Genomic DNA, 26,776 nt, shown 5'->3' on the forward strand with positions numbered 1-26,776 from the left:
CTAAAAGTTCTTGATCAACTCCGACTGGCTGGTGGGCTCCATAAAAGGTCTTTGAAAAAATTATGTGTTTTACTCATTTATTTAAGGCCACGGAGCACTTACTCTCTGCAAGTGAGAGGTGAGAGGCCTGGGAAAAGCAATGGAAGGAGGCACAAACGGCCATACAGAGGAGAGGTGGTGAGGGGGCCAGGCCTGACATTGGCTGAAAGCTGCCAGGTGCTGGGCACGGAACTACACACCTCCCAGCGGCCCTGCAGGGCAGTGGCACATGAGGCCACATAGCCCATGGGGGAGGTGCTCACAAACACCAGGAAAGTCGTCTAAGGAAGTTCCAAACCCTGACTTTTGTCAAACTGTTTAAATTAAAAAAAAATATCAGGTTTCAAGTCGCCCCTGAAGGGCAAGGGGCTGGAGGTGGATGGTGCAGGGCTGGCCTTACCGAGTCACAGGACAGCTGTGGACCACCTTCCTGAGTCTCAATTCTCAACATTAAGTCATTTAGCTGGCGAAAATTTCCAAGCATTTTCTCTTAAACAGTATTTAGTAAAAAAAAGAGCAAAATCTGCAGAAAATGTTAAGTCACTAATGCAGAGAAATCCTATTTTGCCAGGCTGGCGACTCTGAACTTGACCCTGGGGCCCTGGATATCAGGGCCCCCGTGTGAACACTGTGACTGGCTCCCCCGCCCTGCATGTGCTGAGGAGGGGACAGACATCGAGGCATGGGAGCAGGCTGGGAGTCAGAGCTACAGCGGGACTGGAAGGCAGAGGCAGAGAGCAGAGATGTGAACCTACCCTCGATGGGGCAGGGAGGGAGCAAAGTAGCTGCCAACCCTCTGATGACAAAGACTGGAGCAATTAAGAGTCAGAAGCTGGAACAAGCCTGTTCTCTGGGAGGAAGCCAGACACTCGAGCATCCAGAGCTACAGGGAGGCAGCCCTGGCAGGAGGAGGCACCCTCTGCTCTGTCACTCACTGCGGCATCCCCCACCGAGGTCTCCACCTAGCAGCAGCCAAGGACATTTCAGGGAGATTATGGACTTTTTTTTTAAGTGCTCAAATGAAGTAGACTGTGAGAGCTCCTCAAAAGCTTTTGTTCCTTTTTGGTTTGTTCATTTGACCAGCACATTGTCTGGTACACCACTGCCAGGTAGGCATTAAAAAAAAATTTTTTTTTTTTTTTTTAAATAGGCAATTTATAACACCAGGAAGATTTTATTTCAGTGTTTCAGAAAATGTGACTATGCTTGGAAAGGGTTTACTTTGCTACAACTCTGGTAACAAAGATTGTGTCCTAATTTTTATAAGCCACCTCAGGCAGGCAGTGGAACACTTCAGATTAACATTTATGTGCTTTTGGAAGGGCAGTAAAAAAACACTCAAGAAATTCAAGAGTTGTCACAATTTCAGGGAAGACAGTGGCTTCTGCAGCCCAAGCTGGCTTTGTATACTCAGAGGACACAGAAAATGTCTTCTGTGCCCCTTCCCAAACAGGGACACCCGGGACAGCTCCCCCCTTGTTGATTGTTGCAAGTCTTCTGGCAGAAGACAGACCCACAGAGAGGGGCTGTGAACTTCTCCGATCAGCCCAGGCCTCGCGCAGCAGCACGGCTAAATCAGTACCCGTGGTTTAGCTCCTGAGCACGTCATCCTGGAAGTGCCCCCGGCATGTGTCCCACCAAACAGTCACAAGGAATCAGAATCAGGCATTCAGGGCTCTCATCAAAGGAGTGACCTCCATTCTCCTTCCACTTAATTACCTGATATTCTATGTGCAGTAGACGTGGACAGAGTTTTTACAAATTAAATAATCTTCTTAAAATACAATAAAACATCATTACATAGAAGTCTCTTGGAAAAGTCTTTCCAATTCAATTCTCAAAATTACCTTACAAAATTTTGTGCAAAAACACCAACCTCAAATAAATAGGGGGGGACAAAGTGGGAAGAGCGAAACTGTTGTTTTTTAAATTAAAAGTTAAAAACCCCAGCTGCACCTCTAAGTATTTTGCAGGATGCGCTGCATCGAGAAGGCTACGAAAAACAGCCTTCAGAGTCAGAGTTGCATTGTCACATGAGGTTTCCCTGTGTTCAAAATTCACAATGGATGCCTCCGCTGAGATCCTTCACCACGCCCTCTTTGACCAGCTTGAGGAGGAACCTGGTCTCCGTTGTCACATTATGCATGGTTTGAAAGTTCATGGCAGCCATGCAGAGATTGTCAAAGTAGTGCAAAGGTGTTTTGGGTTGATTGAGGTCATATCCAAAGCCTGCCAAGCTGACTTCATCACACAGATGTGTGGCTAAGACAACGGCAATGACACCAATGGTGGGCACGTTCTGAAAAAAGAAAAGACAAAACAAAGCTTAGCACAATTCACCGTTTTCCAAGTGGTATACATGCCTTGCAAAGTCACAGTGGCTTCACTATGGGCTTCGATTTATACAGCATGTGGTTTTATAGATCCTAGAATCCTAGAGTCTGACTTTCCACCCAAGTCAGCAATCTAGACTCTAAAACATGATCTGTGATGTAAATACCTCTGAACACACCACCAAGAGGCAGCCTGGAAGCTCTTCTTGTACCAGACTTAAAGTTCTTCGTAAAACTTCTACCTACTGGTCCTACAGGTGATGACCAGAACTGCAAAACAAGTTCATTTCCTTTCTTACATGATAAAGATCTACAAGGTCTGCTCTAGAATCGGTGGTCACAGGACCTCCCAAAATCCTTCTTGGGACCCATTTCTAGAGGTGGCCCTTCTTTGCTGGCCCCTGTGGACAATCTCTGCCTGAGACTGTCCACAGAGCAGCCTCCCTTCCTGCCAGTGAAGGCTATGTTCACTTCTTACCTGAAGCTATGTCCCACCTAAGGCCCTTGTTTGCTTTTCTGGCAAATAACACTTACAGGCCATTTTCACATGCACAGCTGCTAAGCCAGTTTCTGTTCACCCTTTATTTGGGCAATTTTTAGGCCCAAATTAGGGATTTCCACATTTGTTCCTTCTAAAATGTCTCCTACTGACTGTGGCCTAATGTACCAAATGTCTGAATCATTCTGGATTCTCATTATATCATCACTCCTGCACGTCTGCTATCTTGCCACTTGCAAATGTGGAATCATGCTTTCTGGATCTCTGTCTCTTGCCACTTGCAAATGTGGAATCATGCTTTCTGGATCCCTCTCTTAGCCTTGGGCAAAAACAGTACCCAGGGTAGAGAGAACAGAAAGTTCCACAGTGGTCCGAGTACTCCCCAAAAGGTGACAGCTGATCTACTAATGGAATTCTGTTGTACAGTTTTTCATGTGTAAATGTACCTACTTTGTTCATCCCGAGTCTGTGGCTTCCAGAAACAACTCTCCATTTCTATAACCTGGAACAACAGTGAGCCCTTCAGAGTTCATAGTTTAAGTGGGGTTAAGAACATCAACTGAGCTCATCATTTGTTAGGCCACCTCCTGCTCCTTCATGTGTTGTATCTGTGTCACTTGTTAAAAAGAAACTCAAGAGTCACTGAATACAAAAGAAGTTAACCCAAAGGAAGATTTCTTCCTTTGGTTCAGCCACAGGACCATAAAGTAGTGACCTGTCTTACCTGTGGCCAGCTCTGTACCTAGCGTATCGGGAATACTCAACCAGTATTTGCAGAAGGACTGTGTGAAACCAGCTGCTCATAGGGGCAATGTATGGAGAGAAACTCAGAAGCCATCGAAAACCACTCAGAGATGCTATCTCCAGAACATATCCCCTAAGATCCCATCTCATAACCCACCAGACTTCCCTCTCTTCTGGAAGGGCTTGCATACCAGAAGTTCCTGACAACACCATCCCAGTTTGGTGTTTATTTCTGGGCTTTTCCATATGCATCTCTATACATGCATTTTTATTTTTATTTATTTTTTTAAAGATTTTATTTATTTATTCATGAGTGACAGAGAGGGAGAGAGAGGCAGAGACACAGGCCGAGGGAGAATCAGGCTCCATGCAGGGAGCCTGATGTGGGACTCGATCCCGGGTCTCTGGGATCACGCCCTGGGCTGAAGGCGGCGCTAAACCATTGAGACACCCGGGCTGAGCCCCATTTTTATTTTTAAACAAAAATAGGATGGTATAAATGTTCTGGAACTGGATTTTCTTGTTTAATACATTATGGAGGGGTCTTTACATCCCTTAATTTTCCTTCATCCTTAAGAGTCACACAATATTGCATTCATTACACATAATATGTTTAAACAATCGCTTAATGAGAAATGTTTAGATTGGTTTTAGTCCTTTGCTGTTAACATTATGGTGAACATCCTAGAATAGCCACCTTTGCAGATTTCTCTTCTTTTTTTTAAAGATTTTATTTTTAAGAAATCTCTATACTCACTCAATGTGGGGCTCAAACTCACAGCCCTGAGAGCAAGAGTCACATGCTCCACTGACTGAGCCAGCCAGATGCTCCTCTGATTTTCTTATAATAAAATTTTTAGAGTAAAATTGCTGGGAAAAGACTATTCACATTTAAAGCTGATATATTTTGCCAAACCACCCTCCAGAAAAGTACCAACTTATAATTCTACCTGTATTCCTGCCAAGCAAAGACATTATCAAGCATTTAAACCTTTGCTAAAAAAACAGGGGGAAATGTCATTGTGGCTCTAACTTACTTTTATTTCATTATTGGTGAAGTTGAACATTTTATCATGCATTCCTTGGCTGTATTAATTTCTTCTTTTGTGTAATGTTTGTTCATATCTTTTCCCCATTTTTTTATTGGTCCTCTTTTCTGTTTTATCTAATAAGATCTTATACTTTAGAAGTATTTACTATCATATATATGATAAAATTTCCCCTGCTTATTTTGTGTTGATATTTTTTGCTGTTCATTTCGTATTTTATGTAATTGTATCTGCTAATTTTTTAAAGATTACTTTTTTCTTTAAGATTTTATTTATTTATTTGAGAGAGAGACAGCATGAGTAGAAGGAGAGGCAGAGAGAGAGGGAGAAGCAGACTCCTCATTGAGCAGGGAGACTGACATGGACTCAATCCCAGGACCCTAGGATCATGACCTGAGCTGAAGGCAGATGCTTAACTGACTGAGCCACCCAGGTGCCCCTAAAGGTTACTTTTAAAGTAAAAATCTACCTACAAACCATAGATGAACATTTCCCTATGTTTAAAAAATACTATGGGATTTCATAAAGACACAGGGCAGTTGAGAAGATACAGAAACCCATGGATAGTGAAACTTCTTTATAACTTAATCTTGTCAAAGTTTGTTTTAAGTCTTTTTTTTTTAACTGTTTTGTTAAAATTGATGCTAAATTGATGCTAAAATTGATGCTAATTGATGTCAAAGTCTGTTTTAAGTCTTTTTTTTTTTTTTTTAGTTGTTTTGTTAAAATTGATGCTTAAAAGTTTTAAGTCCATGTTCTGGAGGATCCTATGTGTTCTCACATGGGGAAGAGCAGCTAAAGCAACCTATAATATAACAAGTCCAATCAGAGACCCAACAGCTGCTGCTGAGGGGCAGAGGAGCCACTCTCCTCAGAGAGGGAAACAGGTACCACAGGCTGACCAGAAAAACTGGTCCCAGACATGCTCCTGCTGTGGGCACAAAATACATGGCCCTGGTGGCCTCCCCATGGATGGAGAGGCAGGAAAGCCTCTTGGGGAGGGCAGAGCACTGGAGAAAAACGGTGGCCTGCTAAGGGAAGAGCTTCAGCTGTGTTCACAGAAAGCTGGGTATTCAAACCTGAGGCTGGGGCCAGTGTTGGAGTTCGCTGTTACCGATCATAGTAAAGAACTAGGTTTTTGTTTTAAGGAGCCTATTTAAGGGGATCCCTGGGTGGCGCAGCGGTTTGGCGCCTGCCTTTGGCCCGGGGCGCAATCCTGGAGACCCGGAATCGAATCCCACGTCGGGCTCCCGGTGCATGGAGCCTGCTTCTCTCTCTGCCTATAGTCTCTGCCTCTCTCTCTCTCTCTCTCTCTCTGTGACTATCATAAATAAATAAAAAAATTTAAAAAAAAAGGAGCCTATTTAAGTATTTGGTTTTCCTAGGAAACACAGAATTCTTCCTTTAAAATTTACACAGGAGTTTAAAGAACATTTTTAATTAGAATTTGACTCATAGGGGAGGGGTGACTGGGTAGCTCAATGGGTTAAGCATCTGCCTTCGGCTCAGGTCATGATCCCAGAATCCTGGGATCCAGCCCCTAATCAGGCTTCCTGCCCAGTGGGGAGCCTGCTTCTCCCTTTCCCTCTGCCCCTCTCTGCTCGTGCTCTCATTCTCTCTCTCTCTCAAATAAATAAAATTTGATTCATGGGGCAAATAGAAGAATCTGCTAATCTGCCTACTGGTTGACTACATCTAAGAATCTAACTCATTGTTTGGAAACTGTAACCTTGAAGAGCCTCAGGTATCTGCTAGACAATATCTCAGGACTCCAGTGTGAGCAGTACCCCTGCCTTTTCCAAATTCCTTGCTTTCCTTTATATATGGAGATTTTGCTTAAAAGTTTGTTTAAGAATGGGGGCTCCTGGGTGGCTCAGTCTGTTTAGGTTTAGCATTGGACTCCTGATTTCAGCTCAGATCTGGATCTCAGGGTCATGAGTTCAGCCTCCTCATTAAAAAAAAAAAAGGATGATTTCCACCGCTTTTTTAAAATTTATTTAATCATGAGAGACACAGAGAGAGAAAGAGGCAGAGACAGAGGCAGAAGCAGGCTCCATGCAGGGAACCCGACACGGGACACGATCCTGGGACTCCGGGATCACGCCCTGGGCCAAAGGCAGACACCCAACCACTGTGCCACCCAGGCACCCCTCCACCGCTTTTTAAAAAGTTATTCTAAAGACACAGGCTTAGCTATTTGGGTCATAAGGAAACCGACAATAAAGGCAAGCCACCCTCCCAATGGCAGCACAGGCCAACCGAAGGTAAAGAATTTCTATTGCAGTGAGCAATCTATAGATAGCACAAAGGTTCTCAAATAAGGCTGCAAAATAAAATCACCCAGGGGACTTTGAAAATCCCAATGTATAGACCACAGCATAAAACAAATAGGAAGTTTGGGATGGGACCCAAGCATCAACTGAAAAGCACTCTCTAGGGGGTAAATTTTATTTACTATTACCTATAAAGTGATGATAAATGTCAATTCTTACCTAAGGAGCCCCCAGAGTTAAAAATGTAAAGAACTTTCAGACCACCAAAGTGCCTTTCAGTGACCTACCATTAGTGATCAGAGTCCCAGAGTTAGAATACCTTAAATAATATCTTAGTGACATAAATTTCAACATATGGACTATACAAAAGAGATGAGTCACCAGGGGAAAAACCAAGTAAACAATGAGGAGCCCTAAAGTCAGGATGCAGATCGGCAAACACACACAGAGCATCTCATCAGTGACTGCATTTCTACACTGGGAGACGCTTCTGGGTATACAGCTGAGCGTAAGTGAAATCTGTACAGAGGTCTCCCTTCCAACACAGAGAAGAAGAGTTAACTTTCAATTGCAACAAAAAAATACCTTATCTCGGCCCCAGAACCTTGACTGGGGCTCTGAGTATTGAAGGATGTCAAAGGCGGTCTCTTTGATAATAACTGGATTCAAAATCCTGAAATGTTTTGGCTGTAGTGGGATTTTTTCCGCCACCTGCTTCCAAAAGAAGAGCCGCACCCAAAATGGCTACGGAAAGAAAGCAAGCAATCATTAGGGGTACTTAATCAAGTGATCCTACCATCAGAAGGTGAGAATGCATCCCTGTTAACCAGCACAAAGCTGTGGGTGTGACCTCAAGTGGGCTTGTGTGCTGCATTCTGCAGCACAGTCATGGAGATCTATGCCAATTCGATACCGCAGTCGGAGTAGCAACCCAAAGGACCTGTTCTACGACGCAGTCGGAGTAGCAACCCAAAGGACCTGTTCTACGACGGTGGCATTTGACAAGAAGAGAAAGTGTAGAACCAGCTCTGGTTTGTTTGGGGAAGAAATTCCCCAGGTTGTGATCTGAGATAGTAAGGCTTTTTAGGACCTAAAGGCATTTTTGTCCCAGGGAAGACCAGGTGAGCAGATCCAGTTTAAGGGTATTAAGTGCTGTGAGTGCCCCACTCTGATCAGGCCCTCCCCCTGCATCCTCTCCACTGACTTGCCCTAAGTCATAGCCCTATGAAGTCTCCTGGTAACCGACTGTAAGGCATTTCCTCCTATGTGCTTCATCTTCCAACTAGACCAACTTCTATTCAATAGAAAAATCTAGAAGATCATGATAAACTCTACAGAATCTGGCTTTGCAGATAGAAATTCTCCATCAGATGGAGCTTATGTGAAAAGTCTACTATATCCTATTAATTTTGCAGAGAGCTAGTTTTCGGGTGTGTCTACAAATGTTAGATTTGACCTCTGAAATTTATTTCAGCACAATGGATGCGGCTATAAGGTAATATGATTAATTATTATAACAAACAAAAGGGGATATGACCAAGCTCATGTTGAGTCCATTCCCTCAACACCTGGCCCTCTGGAATTCTGAGAATTTCCTCCAACAAAAGGACTGCCTATCAGAGCATTTTTAGACAATCTCTTGGGGAATATTCCTCAGAGGTTTCATATATATACTCTTTTGAAAAAACCTCAATAATGGTTTATATTCATCCAAGCAAATCTAATTTCTAGATTATCCAAGATATATGTAAATTCAAGTCTGGTGAGTAAGGTAATAATAATTTTGGTCCAAAACTTGATATTTCCATTAAGTAATGATCACAATTTCCATGTGATCAGAATTTAATCTTAAATTCTGAAAGTAATTCCCAACAAGGACTGCTGATGGCTTTCTACAAAGGCAGTAGTTATCTGAAAGACAACAAAAAGTATAACTGACCCTTAAATGATGTGGTAGGGGAGGGGCACCACCATCCCCTCCTCAAGAAGTTGAAATCCACAGATAACTTCTGACTCTCCAAAAACTTAACTACTAATAGCCTACTGCTGACCAGGAGCCTTGCCAATAACATAAAGAGTTAATACGTATTTTCAATGTTATATGTATTATATATTGTATGTAATCTTAAAATAAAGCAAGCTAGAGAAAGGAAAATGTTATTCAGAAAATCATAAGGAAGAGAAAGTGCATTTATAATACTGCACTGTATTTATCGAAAACAACCTGCATATAAGTGGACCCAGGCAATTCAAACCCATGTTGTTCTGCGGTCAACTGTATGCATTCCACTGTGTTTGTTTAAAAATAAAAGTCTGGAATTACAATAAGAGATCCCTCCACTTTTTACGAAGGAACACTGGATAGCTGAATTTCTAGTGCTTACCAGGGTTTCATTTTTTACCATTGCTTGAAGCCAGTTGAAGTCAACACTCTTGAATAAAACAGCAACAAACAAGTCATTGGAATAATATTCAAGGTCAGACAGTGGCGCGCCCTCTGGATAAGTCATCCTTATAGTAGTTTTATTACCAACATGCTCAGAATATCCCTCAACTGGTGCACTGTTTAACCTAAATTTAAAAAAAGGACAAAAGTAGATTGACAAAGCAAGCCATCAACTATCTTGTCATATCATGCAAGACATATGCAAGATCCCTGCGTTGTGTTCCCCACATGTTTTTAGAACTGAGAGTGAGCTGTGGGTCGGAAGTAAGGCCTCTTTCCCAGCAGCCTCAAGTCCCTGAGGGATGCCCACATCTCCTCTCTGAATGTCAAGCAATTCCATCCAATCCTGCCATTTTAAGCCAACCCAAACATTATACTTTGGGCTTTCTCTGGGCATCAGTAATGTTTCCTTGAAAGCTTCCCGTTGTGCTCAGATATTAGATGTTCTTGCCAGAATTTCAAAAAGGTAATCAGAAAGGAAACCTAGAAACCAGGGCCAGGCACAATTATATGGACAGAGTTGGGACCAAGGAGGGCACTGGGCCCGGGTACATCCTTTATTTATTTATTTTTTTAACATTTTATTTATTTATTCATGAGAGACACAGAGAGGAAGAGGCAGAGACACAGGCAGAGGGAGAAACAGGCTCCATGAAGGGAGCCTGACGTGGGACTCGATCCTGGGACCCCAGGATCACACCCTGGGCCAAAGGCAGATGCTCAATCACGGAGCCACCCAGGTGTCCCCCAGGTACATCCTTTAAAGCAAGGATGTGGGACACTTAACACCTGTTAGATCAACCAAGGCTCTTACCAGGCATTAGGTTTTGGGGCAAATTCTAAGAATTCTTCTGAAAGCACTAACACTCACCCAAAGAGTTTTGTAATCTCAAAGTCTACTGGGCTCTTCTCCTGCATCATACACCTCTATTGTCACACTTGTATCTCAGCATTCTTCTCTATTATATTGCCATTTCTTCTAGATTTGATACCTACCTCTGGATTATCAAAGGATATTATTACACATGAGGACCAAATGCAAGGCATGCCCCTGAGGCAGTTATTTTTCTCCCCTTTCTTTTCTTTTTTAGAATGAAGGACATTATCAGGGTTGCTGGTGAAATCTGGATAAGGATGTAGATAGGACTTGTATTTTCTCAGTGTTAATTTCCTAATTCTGAATGCTGTTCTGTGGTTCTGCAGTTCTATGATAGTCCTCGTTCTTGGGAAACCCTCACTGACTTATTTAGGGGTAAAGGGGCTTGATATTTGCAACTAACTATCAAAGAGTTCCAAAAAGAATAATAAAATATATGGGGAGAAAATCATGAAGTAACATGATGAAGTCGTTACCAGCTGGATAATCTGGGGGAGGAAGCATGAATGGGAAGTTCTTTGTACTATTTTTGCAACTCTTCTGTTAAATTTGAAATTATTTTACACCTAAAAGTTTCCCGCAAAAAAATTCCTTTTATTTTTTAAAAGATTTTATATATTTATTTGAGAGTGAGAGAGTGAGAGAGCGTATGCATGAGTGGGGGTGAAGGGCAGAGGCAGGGGAGAAGCAGACCCCTCCCTCCACTGAGCAAAGAACTCACTTGATGTGGAGCTTGATCCCAGAACCCTGGCATCATGACCTGAGCAGAAGGCAGATGCTTAACTGACTGAGCCCCTCAGATGCCCCATCCCCCAAAAGCTTCTTAACTGATATTCTCCCTCCTAATCAGGGTAAGCCACCCTTCCTCTGTCCCCAGCACTCAGTGGCCTCCCAGAGGCCATGCATGAAGTCCATGCTCCCCAATGTGGTGATCTGTGGGCCACCATTAGGCATCAGGCCACCTTCGAGCCCCTTTCCCAATATCCTGGTCCATCTTCCTTAAAGAGAATAAAATGGAGTCTCTCATTGTCAAGCAGGGGACTGTGTCAAGCAATGATGCAAGCAGGTAAAGGTCCTGCAGCTAGGATATACTGCTGGGACCAGCATCAGCTGACAGCCCAGAAATGATAATGAACAGACCAGAGGCGGTCTGCAGGGGCCCAAGACCCTTTAAAAAGGGGAGGACTCTAGCAGCAAACTGTCAGACTCCTCAGACATGACTCTTCTACGTCCGACCACTTAAAAAAGACAACTGCACTGAAGGATCTGCCTGATGGATCTCCAAGCAAAACCGAGATCCTTCACTGCTTGAATATAAGCAGCATGAAGTGCCAAGAGCTGACCCACACCACACTGAGGCCTTATCTCAACTGTGCACCCACAGACTGATTTCACATTCGGTTTGTTAACTTCATACACCCCCCGTTTTTTTTGTTTTTTTATTTGAGAGAGAGACAGAGAGACTGAAATGGACAGATAGGAAGAGGCAAAGGGAGAGAGCAAGAGTGTAGGGAGGAGCAGAGGGAGAGGGACAGACACTGTGCTGAGCCTGGAGCCAGAGGTGGGGCTTGATCCCAGGACCCTGAGATCGTGACCCGAGCCGAAACCAAGAGTCAGATGTTCAACTGACTGAGCCACCCAGGGGCCCCCTTACCCTCTTCTGTCATCTCGTCTGTTGTGTGGCTTGTCTTATGGTCTGCTCTGTTAGGCTGTGTAAGAAGCCAGGTTGAAGCACATGGTGAAATGTCATGGAGTTTGGAATCTTGAACCTCCTTCCTAATCATGATTAACTTTGCTTTAAGACTGAATAAAGCTGACATTGTGGAAAGCCAACTCGTGTGTGTGCCTTCATAGTGTGCTCATGACATTCCTCCTGCCAGGGCGGGGCTCCACACCCTAGATCTCCCTGCCCGCCTCCTCCCTGAAGAGCCAAATGGCACTGTTCTGCCAAGGCCAGCTCAGGGCTACCCTTCCCTCCCACCATTCCTCTCCTCTGGCCCAGAGTGTGCACTGTTGGCACCCCTGGCTTCTCTCCTCTTCTCTTCCTATATTAGTCATGCACCATTAAATGGGCACGAGGCCCTGTCTGCCTGCACACACATCTTTCAACTGTTTGCATGGGGCCAGGAATTAGCTTCTGAAAGCCTCATACCCTGCATTTGGACTGCTGGCATCTGGCCTAGACTCTGGCCCTCAAAGTCTTCATTGGTGACAGTAACAATGATGGCTTCATGGAGGAATGAGAACATCTAACGCACGTTACACAGTGTCTGGCACAAAGAAAACATCCAGTGAGGGGCACCTGGGTGGCTCAGTGGTTGAGCATCTGCCTTTGGCTCAGGTTGTGATCCTGGGGTCCTGGGATCAAGTCCTGAATCGGATTCCCCACAGGGGGCCTGCTTCTCCCTCTGACTATGTCTCTGCCTCTCTGTGTCTCTCATGAATAAATAAATAAAATCTTTAAAAAAAGAAAAGCAAGCAAGCAAGCATCCAGTGAAAGGCAGTGGTTATAGCCTCCTTCACCCCAACCATTACCATCCTCAAAGCCTAACGCCACTCCTACTCCCTCATCTCACACCATTCCTGCTCTCTGGCCATTGAGGACTACAGCACCCCTTTTGCCTTTAAACTAGGTTCTTATCTGTTTCTTTTCATTTATCTGTTTATTTCCATGTATCCCAAGCCCAATGTTAAATGCTTAGCACTAAGTTCTAAGTGCTGTACATTTGTGAACTTGTTTTGTCTTCACAGTAAGCCCATAACATGTGTACTGTTACTGCCTCCAGATGAGGAAACAGGAGCACAGGACAGTTAGGAATCTTGCTCAAGATCACAGCTATTGGGAACAAAGGTACTATATGAATACATCACTTTCACGCTCAAAATATCTGAAATGGATCTTGTCATCCTCTCTCACTAACCAGACATTTTCCCCAACTACTCCAATTTCTGACAGCAGTTCCACTAACATGTGAGACCCCAGACTGGAAAGCCTGATGTCCCCTGGCATTAACTGTCAAGCTGTTGGGAAGTCCTATAATGGACTTGGAAATGGACCTCTTGGAAATGGATCAGTCTCCATTTTCACTTTCTCTGCCTCACACCAGGCCCACACATTCATGCACTGACCACAACCTTGACACCCAATCCGCAGCCCGGGGCTCTCCTGCCTTGGGACAAACGCACACGCTCCTGCTGAACAGATCTGATGAGACCCAGAGTACATTGTACTTCTGGTTCTGCATATCCTTCAGGTAGGGAGAATTTATTCAAATGTATCCAAATGTATCAAAAGCCTTAAAAGCATTCCAATATCTTTAAGCCAACAATTCTAAGAATTCTTAGAATTATTTCCAGGGAAATAATCAGAGATAAGGACAATAAGTATGAGATATGCAGGGCATTTTCACAGTAACAAAGAATCTGAAAAATTCAAAATATCCAGCACTAGAAGAACAGCTGAATAACTTATGATACTCTCATTTAAAGGAATACTAAGCACTTGGAAGAGTTAATTTTCCAAGAAATATTTAATGACCTCAGAAACTGTTCATAATGTTGCTAAAAAAAAAAAAGCAAACCACTTTATAAGAATACAGATGCACTCATTAGTAGTGTATAGAACAAAAGTGGAACACAGCTGATGGATAGCGGTTGGTTATTTGGGCTACGAGGGGTTATTTTTCTTCCTTGCATTTTTCTATATTTTTTTAATTTTCAAGAATGAACCTATTTAGCTTTTATAAGGAAAACAATTTTTAGCCAGCTGAACCAAAAAGAATCTAGGATGAGTGGAGTTCAGATTGTGTGCTTCCTTTGTCCCCACCAGCACTGTCTCATGGGGTGCACCCACACCGAGCCCCATTCCCAGAAGCCAGGCATCCCCCATACTTACTCCCCAACACTGTGCCCTCTCTTGGTCCTGCATAGCTCAGGCTTCCTCCTGAATCTCTACCCAACCTTCCAAACCTCACCTCTTCTGACAAGATTCTGCCAAATCTGGGTCAGTATGGCACAGTTTGGGGCATCTAATCATTTCATATTTTTGTTTCATTATCTTAAGCAGTAAGTCCCTAGCAGGCAGGGATTTGGCAGTACTTTCTGCATCCCTGTTGCTGGTATGGCACTGACCAACAGCAGTAAAGTGAAGTCTAGAGGTGAACCCATGTACCTTATCACCACATCGAACTGGTTGAGGGCCTGGCCCAGTGCTAGTCCGTGGAGTATGCCACCGCTTCCGATGACCACACAACGCCTACAGCTCTTTGCTCTCAAGTGTTCGGGCATGTCATGCTCGGGCAGTATTTCCAACAGGGTCTGGACTTCACTGGAGAACTTTCGGAATCCAAAAGGAGGATCATACTTGTACTCGGCTTCATTCATTTTGGGGGTCTCCTTCACGAAAGGTGGCAAGTCCGTGCTGTACCTGTGCTCGAACAACTGCGCCATCGACTTCTTCGCAAACTTGGGTCGGCACTCCTTTTGCAAGACTTGCTGAGCATATTTCTGAGCTCTCTGGAATGAAATCACAGCGATCTGAGTTTGAATAACTCTTAGGCATTAGAAATATCATCTTACAGATGACACTGTGTCCTGCGATGTCTGATAGAGCTGCCTGTCGATTACTCTTTCAGCACAAAACAGTTGCTTTTTTTTTTTTTTTTTCAGTTGCTTTTTTTTTAAGAGTTAACTGATGCTCAGAAACTTAAAGAAATAAACTGGGAGAATCACAGGACAGGGAGATAAACACAGCAAGTATATTTACTTCATTGTATAAGGAAAGCATGTCCTTGTACCCCCACCTCCTGCCCCTGGCCTAACCTTGTTCCTCAAATAAATTTGGGGTGAAATACACACTTTGAAGTATTTCATGTCTTATAAGATCCTGTCACATGCTACAACATGGATGGACCCCGAGAACGTTATACTAAGTGAAATAAAGAAGTCACAAAAGGACTGTTACAGCACACTTATAAGGTCTCTCAAGTATTAAAACTGGTCAAAACAGAAAGTAGAATGGTGGTTATCAAGGACTGGGGGGCCGGGGCAAATGGAGAGATGCTGTTTAATGGGTCTGGAATTTCGGTTTTGCAAGATATAAAAGTGATAGAAATCTGTTTCACAGCAACATGAATATACTTAACAGGGCCGAACTGCACATTTAAAAATGGTTGAGATGGTAAGTTTTATGTGTTGGGTTTTTTTTTTTAACCACAATTTAATGCAATTTCATATTTTGGGTTCTTATCCTTCAAGATGAGAAAGATGCTTATTTATCAGTTGGGGCAATGAGCTTCATACAGTCTGGAATGTAAGTTATTCTAAATGTAATCAGGGATCAGTGTCATGTCAACATAGAAGTAGTTTTGTATACGATCTTCCTGCACTGTGAATGCCTCGCCTCAACAAGGAAAGGCTGCCGAATGCCAAGTACAGTAGCCCAGCTGAAAGAAAAACTCACCAGAGGGATGTGGTACAAAGGCCCAAGCACCCCAGTCTTCCTCCTGGCTCAGTCTGGCCAAATGCTGCCTCAGAACTGCCTGGCGGAAGTTTCCCTCATCCTTGTGCTTCCTGTCCTCATCTCCACCTTCAGCAGCCTTGGCCCCGCCTTACCCCTCCTCCCACCAAGCTCTCCTCACACACACACACACACACACACACACACACACACACCCATGTATGCATGTATGAAGTCCTAGATTTTCTGGGATATTTATTTTTAGGATTGAATATGTCTTTTTTTAAACTCTGTTCATCCTATTATGAGGATTATTATGGTTGCATATAGTTTTATTTTTTTAAAGATTTTATTTATTTACTCATGAGAAATACAGAGAAAGAGAGAGAGAGAGAGGCAGAGACACAGGCAGAGGGAGAAGCAGGCTCCATGCAGGAGCCTCGATCCCGGATCTCCAGGATCATGCCCTGGGCTAAAGGTGGCACTAAACCGCTGAGCCACCCGGGCTGCCCGGTTGCATATAGTTTTAAATGTCTGCCCCAAATATGGTTTTCCTCCAAGTTTTACAATTTTTATTGTCTGGTTTCTGTATAATAAATTTAGTTGTAGGAAAACACCTATCTTATTATAGCAGAACCCCCCCCCCCACACACACACACACACTCCTCCCATTTTAAGATACAGCTTCAAAAAGTTCTTAGTACCTGCACAGAACACACCTCTACATCTGGAGGATGTGGCCTCGCTTTTTAAAAGGGGAACTCATACTCTCTGAAGCAGAAATGATGCTACAGACACTATGCACAGACATGATCTTGGTCTACTGGCACCGACACTCCCACACATCACAAAATGATTGTTCGTATCTTCACTTTGTAGGCTCAAGGTGACATGACCAGTGGGGGAGGCCGAGCTGGTGTGCTCACCTGTTCTCATTACTTCCCAAATGCCTAAAACCACAGCCCCTGTCTACACAGAGCAGCATACAGACACCACCGTGGAGACCGAGAGTTTAAATATGAACTGGCATCTTCATGAGGAACCAATGGTAAAGCAAAGCAAGGGCCAACCATGAGCCCGAGTGGCACCAGAACGGAAGGCCTGCCAAGCCTATGGCACGTGGCACCCAGCAGAGACTTAACGCCCCATCAGCGGAGGGACCACACACTCCACACACAGTTTGTCTTTAGACCCAAGGCCTGAAGGTTAGGAACAGCAAGCTTTAGAGAAGAGATGGAATCCTTCACTAAGGAACAACATGTTAAGCATCTGGTGTTGCAGGTCTCCTAGGAGAAGTGCAACCTGAACGTCTGAGAAGTGCCTGGAGAAACCCAGAGCAGCTTAGTGATCCACGCGTGACTGGAAGAAGTAGGTGATTGAGCCAGAAACGTGGGCTCGGCTCTTCTGGGCTGCCAAATTTCCTCTTTAGAAGTTTCATTTGGAAGGAGGGAAATTTCACTCCATTTCCATTCTGGCAAAGAGTTCCATTTCAGGCTTCAAACTTAATTTTCTAGACTGGGAGCAGAGCACAAGGCTTAGTAATCACCCTCTGACCATGACTGTGCTGGTGCCTCGCTCACTGCAGGGTACAATAAATCAATCCCCAGGGAAATGTATGTTCTAGATGCCACTGGAAACATCTACCGCGACAGCAACTCCTTTTATCCCTCTGTTTCACCTCATTTAGAGATGTGTGTGTAATAAGCCCTGAAGCCCCTGGGATCGCTTCTTCTAGCCAGAAGCTGCTTTTTAGTACAGAGTCAGGTGGCAAATGGCCACCTCATGTGAGACCTCACTGAAGGGTATTTAAAAAAAAAAAAAAAAAATCAAATAATTTTCCTTCGCCAAAGTCTCCACTTTCATTTCTGCTGCATAATTTTTAGGATAACACTTCTTAGAAACAGAAGTCAGTGGCATAATTCTTAGCAAAAGGCAATGTTCTCTTTCCTTTCTTTAACTCCAGGACAGGGCATGGCACTGAGGTGGAAGGTGAGTTTTGGGGTTGGGGCTGACCAAACTCAGGTAGGAGCCCAATTCAACAACAGACCACGCGAATGGAGGGCAGGAGTCACCTAGTGAGAACTTGCAGTTCCTGGCTGGAGAAGGCCAGCACTGCTCTATCCTCACAGGGCTGCTCTGAGGCTCACAGCTTCATGCACTGTGCCCGAGCCAGGTGGAACTTGAGCCCATCACAGAAGAACAGCGACCATAGGCCAAGCTATTGCCACTCTTACCGCACATTCAAGGTAGCTGTCTGTATGTCCACCTGGCTACAAGCAGTACAAGCGGGGCCAAATCTGAATAACTAAGTCACAGAAAGAACACCAGGGTAAAAACTCCAGCTGTCAGTGGCCGCCCAGGACTGGTGATGGACAGAATGTTCTAAGATTAGGACTGGGGTGCTGGTGGTGGTACTATGTGAATGCACACACACTATCACACTGCATGCTTCAGAGGAGAAACTGTGTCACGGCAGACTGTTAAGAAAAAGCAGTCAGAAGATCTGGACACTAGGTCCAGTCTAGATCTATTAGCCAGAGTGTGACTTTGCTAAAGCATCTAGCCCTAGGCCAAGGCTTCAGTTCCCTCATCTCTGATATCTGAGGATGGGTTGGGGGGGGATGGGCAGAACCGAAGAAAAGAATCAGTCTAGAGCTTCTGGCACCTTGACTGATAACTCAGCCCAGGTTACTCCGCATAACTTAGCTACATGAGTGTGTAGATCTGCAGAGTCAGGGAGAAGTAAATTTGGCCATAATTAACTACACAGCATGAAATGCAGTCCCCTGAGTGGGATGTGGTTTTTAGCTCTCTGAGAAGAGAGAGGGCCTAGTTCAAACTGTTGCTACCATGTGGCCCAAACCTACACTGACAGGACTGTGTCCTCATCTTTCCTCAAACATCTTTCATGTGCAATTTCACATCTGAAATGTACTTTCAAGGTGTCCATATTCTGGCAGAGACCACTGTTAGTCTTTTTAAAGAAATGGCACATTAAGGGGCATCTTTAAATAGAAAAGACAAAATCTACAACTACCATGGCCACATGTCTGCTGCTGTATTAACACAGGCCAGGTCCAGCATAACCAGACAATGCTCAGACTCCAGCAGGGTCAGCAGGGTCCCACTGAAACACTGCAAGCTGCTGAATATCCTCAACAGAGCTAACAAGGCCTCATGGCTTTGAGATCATCTTAGGCTAACATACAGCCACAATAATTCAAATTTGTTTAAATACTCTTGGTGGAAAGGACAACCTCCAACAACAGCCTGGAGACAGGGTTTTCTTTGTGGAGAGCTCATACTGAATACCACCTTGCAGCCAGCCATTCAGAACATCGGACCACACCAGCCAGCTTCCGTGGCCATTTCCTCTATTCTGGGGACTTGAGAGAGGGTTTCTGATTTTGCTTCAATGAAACATGACCAGCTATCAAATTTGGGATCTGTTCAGTGTGGCATTCAAGGCCTTTCCCTCTTTGGTTCTGGCTCATTTTCAGCCTTCTATCCTGCTATGCCTTACCCCAAATCCTCAGTGATAGCTAACTCTTGCTGTACGTCTAATTTGCAAAGCCCTCGGGGGCATATGCTTTTTGCATACACTGCTCCCTCTGCCTGGAATGCAGCAGGACAACCTGTCAGGACCACTGTGAAAAATGGAGCATTCTGACAGCATCAACAATGTGAAAAAGCTATTAAAAAGTCTCAAGTAATAAAATAAATTAAAAACACCCCTAATTCCACAGTGGTTATAGCAAGCTTTCACTTTCTATTTTATTAATTTCTGAACTGACGAATGCTTTCACAGACACATTTGACTATATAACTACCCCCTGATTCTTCCCTCTTTCTCCACAAACTATAGGGGACTTTCTACTTTATTCATTTTGGTATTATTTGAATTTCTGGTGTTATGTTTATAATTGGAAAAAATAATGATCTTTTAGACACCTTTTAAAACTGGGTGGATGTGGTGGTCACTGTGGGCTGCCTACTGGGTATCTATTTCCCATTCCTTCTTAGGGAACCTTAGTTTTGTGCAGGATGCTAACACTCCTTCTCCAGGCAGTCAGTGGGGCTTGGGAGGCTGACCTTGCCCATCAGATACTCCCATCCCCCTTGCTAGGGATTGGTCAAGAATGCTTACTGGAGCCCAATCAGGGCAGGGCACTAGCAGCAGTAAACGTTAAGTTTTAAAACTGGAATCATCAGCCTAAATGGAGGACTCAGATTCCATGGTTTGGGGGAAGGGGATGGTGAGATTTTTTTTTTCCTGTCTACTATCCACTGGTGGATATGAGGAGTTGAACAGGAACTGTCTGACCTATTCCTTAAAGGGATATTAGACTTAATGTACATTACTGAAAATACTCAAAGAACTGCCTGTTATTTACCTGTGGATTTTCAATACAATCTGGAGTTCAGAGATAAGACACCACACCATAGTCTCAGTAATATCTCCCCTCCCTCTCTAGTTTAATATACCTATGTATATATTAATTAATACAAAATGTTAGCACACAATCCCCATCTTCCAAGGGCTTGCTTAAAGGACAAATGAGAAAGACATTAAAATAGTACAGTGTTAAGTGTTAGGATTAAGGTATCAAGGGGGTTTCTAGAAGACAGAGAAAGATAATCAGAGAAGGCTTCTTAGGAAAGGTAACTCCTGAGCTGAAACTTTATGTGAAAGATGATGAGCAAAGAGGCAAAGGGAAGGGCTCCAGACAGAGAAGTCAGAAAGAATGCAGCAAACATAGGGGAAAGTCTTTTCAACAAATGGTGCTGGGAAAACTGGATGTCCCCATGCAAAGGAAAAAAGGTTGGACCCCAACCTCACACCATTTACAGAAATTCACTCAAAATAAAATAAAGACCTACAATTAAGAGCTAAAAGTATAAAACTCTCAGAAGAAAACATAAGCTTAGGCAATTATTTCTTAGATATGAAATCAAAAGCATAAGGAACAAAAGGAAAAATAGATAAACTGGACTTCATCAAAATTAGAAACTTTTATGCTGAAAATGACACTATCAAGAAAGTGAAAAGATAATTTGCAAAATGGGAGAAAATACATGTAAGTCATATATCTGATTAAGGGACTGGTAGCCAGAATATACACAGAATTCTTACAACTCAATAATATAAAGACGAATAACCCAATGAAAAATTGGGACAAAGAACTTGAATAGACATTTCTCCTTAGAAGACATGCAGATGGACAATGAGCACACAAGAAAGATGCTCATCATTAGTTCACAGGGAAATGCAAATCAAAATCATAGTGGGGCATACCTGGATACAGAAAGGCGGGTAAGGAGACATGGAACTGGGGCAAAGGGTGAGAGCAGAGGATGCTAAAAGGCAACTGGAGCATTATTCCTGTCCCTGTAATCCCAGAAATGGTGTATTTTTAGAAACACCATCCTTGTTCTCAGGTAACTTATATTTTAGATGAGACAACAAAATGCTTAAGTAAATGACTGTATCAGATGGAGTCTGGTAAGTTTCAGAGGCGTTTCCAAGTACCCCTCAGGTTCAGTTGAAAGTCACTGAGTTGGGTACTGCTGGTGCTCAGTATTCAGATCAGGGAATAAACCAGCCTATACTTTCCAGCCAGGGTACTGATACAACTACAGAAAACCACGGAGTCATAGGGCTGGAAGGGATCAGAAAAGTCCTTGATCAACTGTCTGATGCCTAAAGTCTACCCACAGGACCAAACAGTTACCCTGGCTTTGCTTTAAACAGCTCCAGAGATTCGCCACGAAGGTGGTCCATTAATCCCATCTTCAGATGCCTCAGACCATCAAATCCTTCTCCTTTCAGCTTGACTACCATCCCGATTTGTCCGTCTGCCGTTAAGGCTACCTGGGCACAGCTGACCCTCCCAGAGGCCAGGCCTCTGGCTTGTTGACAGTAGCTGCCACATGACCTGTACCAGGTCTTCTGTCCTTCAGGTTATGTTAAGGTTCCCATCCCTTCAAAGGTTCCTCAGGGACATGGTCTTGAGTCTCATCTCTGGTCATCATCAGAAGTCACTAGGACTCCTTGGGGAACCTTACAGAGTAATAGCCATAATGATCAGAGTACTTGTCTGAGCTCTGCAGGGACAAGCAGACCATCCCTGGTCTATGAATGTAGTTTAAGGGAAACAGCTGTAGGCAGCCACAGTACAGGCCTATGCAGATGGTGCAGGCCAGGCACTAAAATGCAAAGTGGATATTACCCCAGGTGTTACTAAAACACATCCTCCCCATCTTGTACTTATGAAATGGTATGTGGGACCCCTGCACGCAAGAGCTCCCATCTCTCTTCAATTAACACAGACTCGAGAGTGATTATCTTTGCAGGTGGTCAGATGGCCAATAGCGTGATTAATTAAATGGACAGGAGAAAGAGGCCACAAAGAGAATGTGGACAAGCATAGCATAGAAGCAAAGAGAAGAGTTCACAGCTATCAGGACGTGTGCAAGGCCAGCTGGAGAGGGAAGCAGAAGGCCCAAGCAGAGACATCAGATGCATCCTGCTCCACCAAAACAGATGTACTGATGCTGGTGAAATGAACAGTCAGCAAACCTCCTGGGATGGAGTCAGCACAGAAGGAAGGCTCTGGGAGACACGACGGTTCTGCAGAGGCCACGCTGCACATTTATTAATTGTACTCTTTTCATTTCCTTGTTTACATCTGCCTGTCTCACAGAGCATGTGAGACACTTCCAAGAACATACAGATGGAAGTAAAAACAGGTTAGAACCCAGACTAGATAGGATCCCTGGGTGGCGCAGCGGTTTGGTGCCTGCCTTTGGCCCAGGGCGCGATCCTGGAGACCCGGGATCGAATTCCACGTTGGGCTCCGGTGCATGGAGCCTGCTTCTCCCTCTGCCTATGTCTCTGCCTCTCTCTCTCTCTCTCTCTCTCTCTCTGTGACTATCATAAATAAATAAAAAATAAATAAAAAATAAAGTTCTAAAAAAAAAAAAGAACCCAGACTAGAAAAGGAGCTCCATGTACATTATCTTATTCAACTTTAAGGGCTGCCCTGTCGCACAGTTGCTGTTGTCTACATTTCAGCGCTGAGAAAAGTGAACTCAAAACAGTTAAGTCACTTGCCTGAGGTCTCATCTTTGACTCAGTGGCATTTAGACTTGAACCTAGGTCAGAAATTTAAACTTCCTCCTCTCTGCATTACCCTGCCTAGAACTTCTGGCTCCTTCTGTGGGTACCCCCTAACCAGGCAGACAGCAGGCAGCAGGAGCTCGGACTCTGCAACCAGGCTGCTGAGTCCAAGTCCCAACCCCACCACTGATGAGTGAAGGTCATCTGAAACAGGCTACTTATTCTCCTGCCTGCCATCGCCTCAGCTGTGAGGTAAGGACAGCTCCCATCATGAGGGTTAAATGAGTTGATATTGCTAACGTACTTTTAGAACAGCTACACAGTATACAGAAAACTAGATTAACCGAACTGGTTAACTTAACCAGATGTGAACTTGGGCAAGCGGCTTAACCTCCCAGCCATCATCTGTCAGAGGTACAAATACTAAAATATCTCCCCATTGAGACAATTATAAAGCGTCCACACATGTTGGTCACTGTTGCTATGCTACTGGACTTCAAATCATCTCTTCCTTCACCCAGGACTGAACATTATTGGATTGTTTAACCACTCAAATAATCCGTGAAATTAGCATTTAATAGGTCAAATTGATTCAGATAAATATAAATTGAAGGAAAAAAGCTTGAAATACAGTTTAAAATCATTAAAATGAAAAATAACCCCCAGAAATGATGTGATGCTAAAAGAACTTGATTCTGTTCTAAGTACGTGTACGCTGCCAATATCACAGCATGGTGCCCCCATGCCAGGTGCCCTAGAATGGGTCACATGCAACTCACCTCCCTCAAAGACTTCAGTAAATGAAGAATACTGTGGGGTGGGTGGGTGGGTGAGTTGGTTATTTGGTTTTTTGCAGGGCAGTGGGGAAAGGCTGTCTCTGATTTTGGAGTACTAAGATAGTGTTTTCCCTGTTTAAAACTTTCACGAGTACTTATTTAGAACCCTTTAGAAATGACATTTCTGTTTAAGTATAAGCTTGGAAATGTTTTAATTTAAACCACACCAATGGCATATCTAACCTTTACACGGTCTGGGTCCACATAATGCATTTTTTTCATGTCACATTCTTCAGTAGTATAATTTAACTTGAGAATATAAAGGATCCACACTCCAAACACAAGCAATGTACACCTGGAAAAAAAATCAATTAGGTATAATGAGGCAGTTATGGGATAATCAAGAGAAATCATATGAAGTAAGTGAAAACCTACCCCCAGACTGAGTTTGCCTGCCATGTAACATCAAAGGACAATCTTTAAGGCATAATAAGCATAAGACATGAATCACAATGCAGACCACTGGACTTTATAAAACCAAGTAATAGCTTCTGAGTAACAGAATCTCAGCCTCCATTTTTTGCCACTCTAAAATACTGCCGGTCTATCAAATACTGTATGATTCCACTTATATGAAGCACATCGTCAAAAGTTGCAGAGACAAAAAGTAGAACAGTGGCTGCTAGGGGCCAAGGGGAGGGGAGGGATTTAGTGTTTAATGGGTAGAGAGTGTCGGTTTTATAAGATGCAAAGAGTTCTGGAGGTGGATAGTGTGATGGCTGCATAACAATGTGAATGCATTTACTATCACTGAACTGTATACTTAGAAATGGTTAAGATGGTAAATATTATGTTCTGGGTATTTTACCACAATAAAAAAAAACAGGGGAAAATACTGGGAGCCCTTAGAAAAATAAGAAGACAAACATTCTACTCATTATTTTTCTAAAGATTCTACCCAGAAATGAGGCTTAACTGACGTGAGAGAGAACCACCAGTCACCCTTAAGACCATCTACAAAAACTGCTTTTAGAGATCTGACAAATTCCTATCATTATATAGCTTAAAATAAACACACACACACACACACACACACACACACAGGATTAGGAGAAAAGAAATGAGCCTAGTCCTGGTTCTTGAAACCTCATTTTATTTTGTTTTGTTTAAAATTATTTATTATTTAGAAAGAACAAGCACAAGGGGGGGGGCGGGGCATGCAGGGGCAGAGAGAGAATCTCAAGCAGACTCTTCGCTGAGCACGAAGCCTGACTGGGGGCTTGACCCCACAACCCATCAGATTATGACCTGAGTTGTACCCAAGAACCTCTAAAAACCTCATTAAAAAAAAATTTAATTAATTCATTTGAGAAAGAGAGGGAGAGAGAAAGAGAGTAAACACGGGCCAAGGGAGAGGGGCAGAGGTAGAGGGAGAAGTAGGCTTCCCAATGAGCAGGGAGCCCAGTGGGACTCAATCCTAGGACCCTGGGATCATGACCTGAGCTAAAGGCAGACACTTAACTGACTAGGCCACCCAAGCACCCCTAGAAACCTCATTTTTTAAATAAGCTTCCCAAGTGATACTGACAAACTAAAAGTAAAAATAAATAAATGGAAGTTTAAGAACCATTTCTTTAAATAATGTCACAAAATAAAGTAAAGGAATAACCTGAATAAGAAAATGATCTCTTTTCTCTCTTTTTTATAAAGATTTTATTTATTTATTCATGAGAGATATATAGAGAGAGGCAGGGACATGGGCAGAGGGAGAAGCAGACTCCTCACTGAGCAGGGAGCCCTATGCGGGACTCGATCCCAGGACTCCGGGATCATGGCCTGAGCTGGAAGGAGATGCTCAACCACAGCTACCCACAGCCACAGGTGTCCAATGATCTCTTTTCTAAAGAAAGGGGTAGTTTTATTTTATTTTTTATTGGTGTTCAATTTACTAACATACAGAATAACCCCCAGTGCCCGTCACACATTCACTCCCACCCCCCGCCCTCCTCCCCTTCTACCACCCCTAGTTCGTTTCCCAGAGTTAGCAGTCTTTACGTTCTGTCTCCTTTTCTGATATTTCCCACACATTTCTTCTCCCTTCTCTTATATTCAAGAAAGGGGTAGTTTTAAAAATACAGCATCTAGCACAATATACTATATACAATAGATGCTAAATATTTCTTACTATTTGAGGAGGATGATGTAGGAAAGTATTGCTAGGAAGTGTTTTCCAGACTTCTTGATTCTTCTTTCAACAGGCTCTCCCATGAAAACCTGGACAAGCATCCTAATTTTTCCCTGGGATTGAGTACACTGCTAAATGAATAGGATGCTACCAGCTGTGTAAAAGTCAGGGGTGGGTAACATATACATGCACACGCGCACACACACACACACACAATTTCTTATGTACACAAGATTGGTAACATTGGTTATCTTTAAGTGGGAGGCAAGAATGAGGGTGTATTTTACTGAGTACTTTGAATACCTTTGAATTTTAAATCTTGTGAATGTAGTATCACTTGCTCCTCTCCCTAGCCCCCCAAAAAGGTATCACATTTGGTACATATAATAATTCCCTTATCTTGATTACAAATGAACAAACAAACAAGGCAGGAAAGAAGGACAGCACTGAGGACACTGTACTAGAATGCCTGGTTGTGAGTCTTTCAACCCCACACTGTAGCTAACATGAACCCAGGTCGACCTCATTTGCTGCCATGGGCCAGCACCTAACACAGCGCCAAGCATGTCAGGCCTCATTAAATACTGAGTGATGATAAAAGGAGATGGAAAATATTAACGCACACTTCTTTTTCCTATCTTCCTTCTCCTACACCTACTACATAAGGGGTATTTTCAAAAGGGTGATTTTTTTAAAGATTTTATTTATTTGAAAAAGAGAGTGTGTGCACAAGTGAGGGGTAGGTACAGAGGGAGAGGGAGAGAGAGAAGTAGACTGCCTACTGAGTAGGGAGCTCGAGGTGGGGCTCAATCCCAGGACTCTGGGATCATGACCTGAGCTGAAAGCTTAACCAACTGAGCCACCCAGGTGCCCTAAAGGGGTGATTTTCAACCTGATTTGGCTGCTAATCAGCCAAATGTAACCGCCAAGTCCCTCCCTTAACAATTATAACACTCATTAGGATATAAGGGTGACCT

The 26,776-nt window shown here is 43.5% G+C and overlaps 1 protein-coding gene across 3 annotated transcripts in view; it reads right to left on the minus strand.

Annotated features, from left to right (window-relative positions):
- Window positions 1-1,193: 1,193 nt before the first annotated feature.
- ST3GAL5 (ST3 beta-galactoside alpha-2,3-sialyltransferase 5) overlaps window positions 1,194-26,776 on the minus strand; it is a 51,292-nt gene continuing 25,709 nt past the window's right edge. For 2 of the 3 annotated variants that reach the window (XM_072770074.1, XM_072770075.1), the window contains 5 exons: window positions 23,858-23,969; window positions 14,432-14,775; window positions 9,322-9,508; window positions 7,523-7,681; window positions 1,194-2,338 (listed from right to left, as the gene is read on the minus strand). In XM_072770074.1, the coding sequence (XP_072626175.1) occupies window positions 2,090-2,338; window positions 7,523-7,681; window positions 9,322-9,508; window positions 14,432-14,775; window positions 23,858-23,969 (1,051 nt within the window). In that variant the 3' untranslated portion in view covers window positions 1,194-2,089. The remainder of the gene's footprint in view (window positions 2,339-7,522; window positions 7,682-9,321; window positions 9,509-14,431; window positions 14,776-23,857; window positions 23,970-26,776) is intronic. The other variant, XM_072770077.1, reaches the window with a different exon arrangement.

Source organism: Canis lupus, chromosome 12 (assembly GCF_048164855.1).
Source record: "Canis lupus baileyi chromosome 12, mCanLup2.hap1, whole genome shotgun sequence".
NCBI lineage: Eukaryota > Metazoa > Chordata > Mammalia > Carnivora > Canidae > Canis > Canis lupus.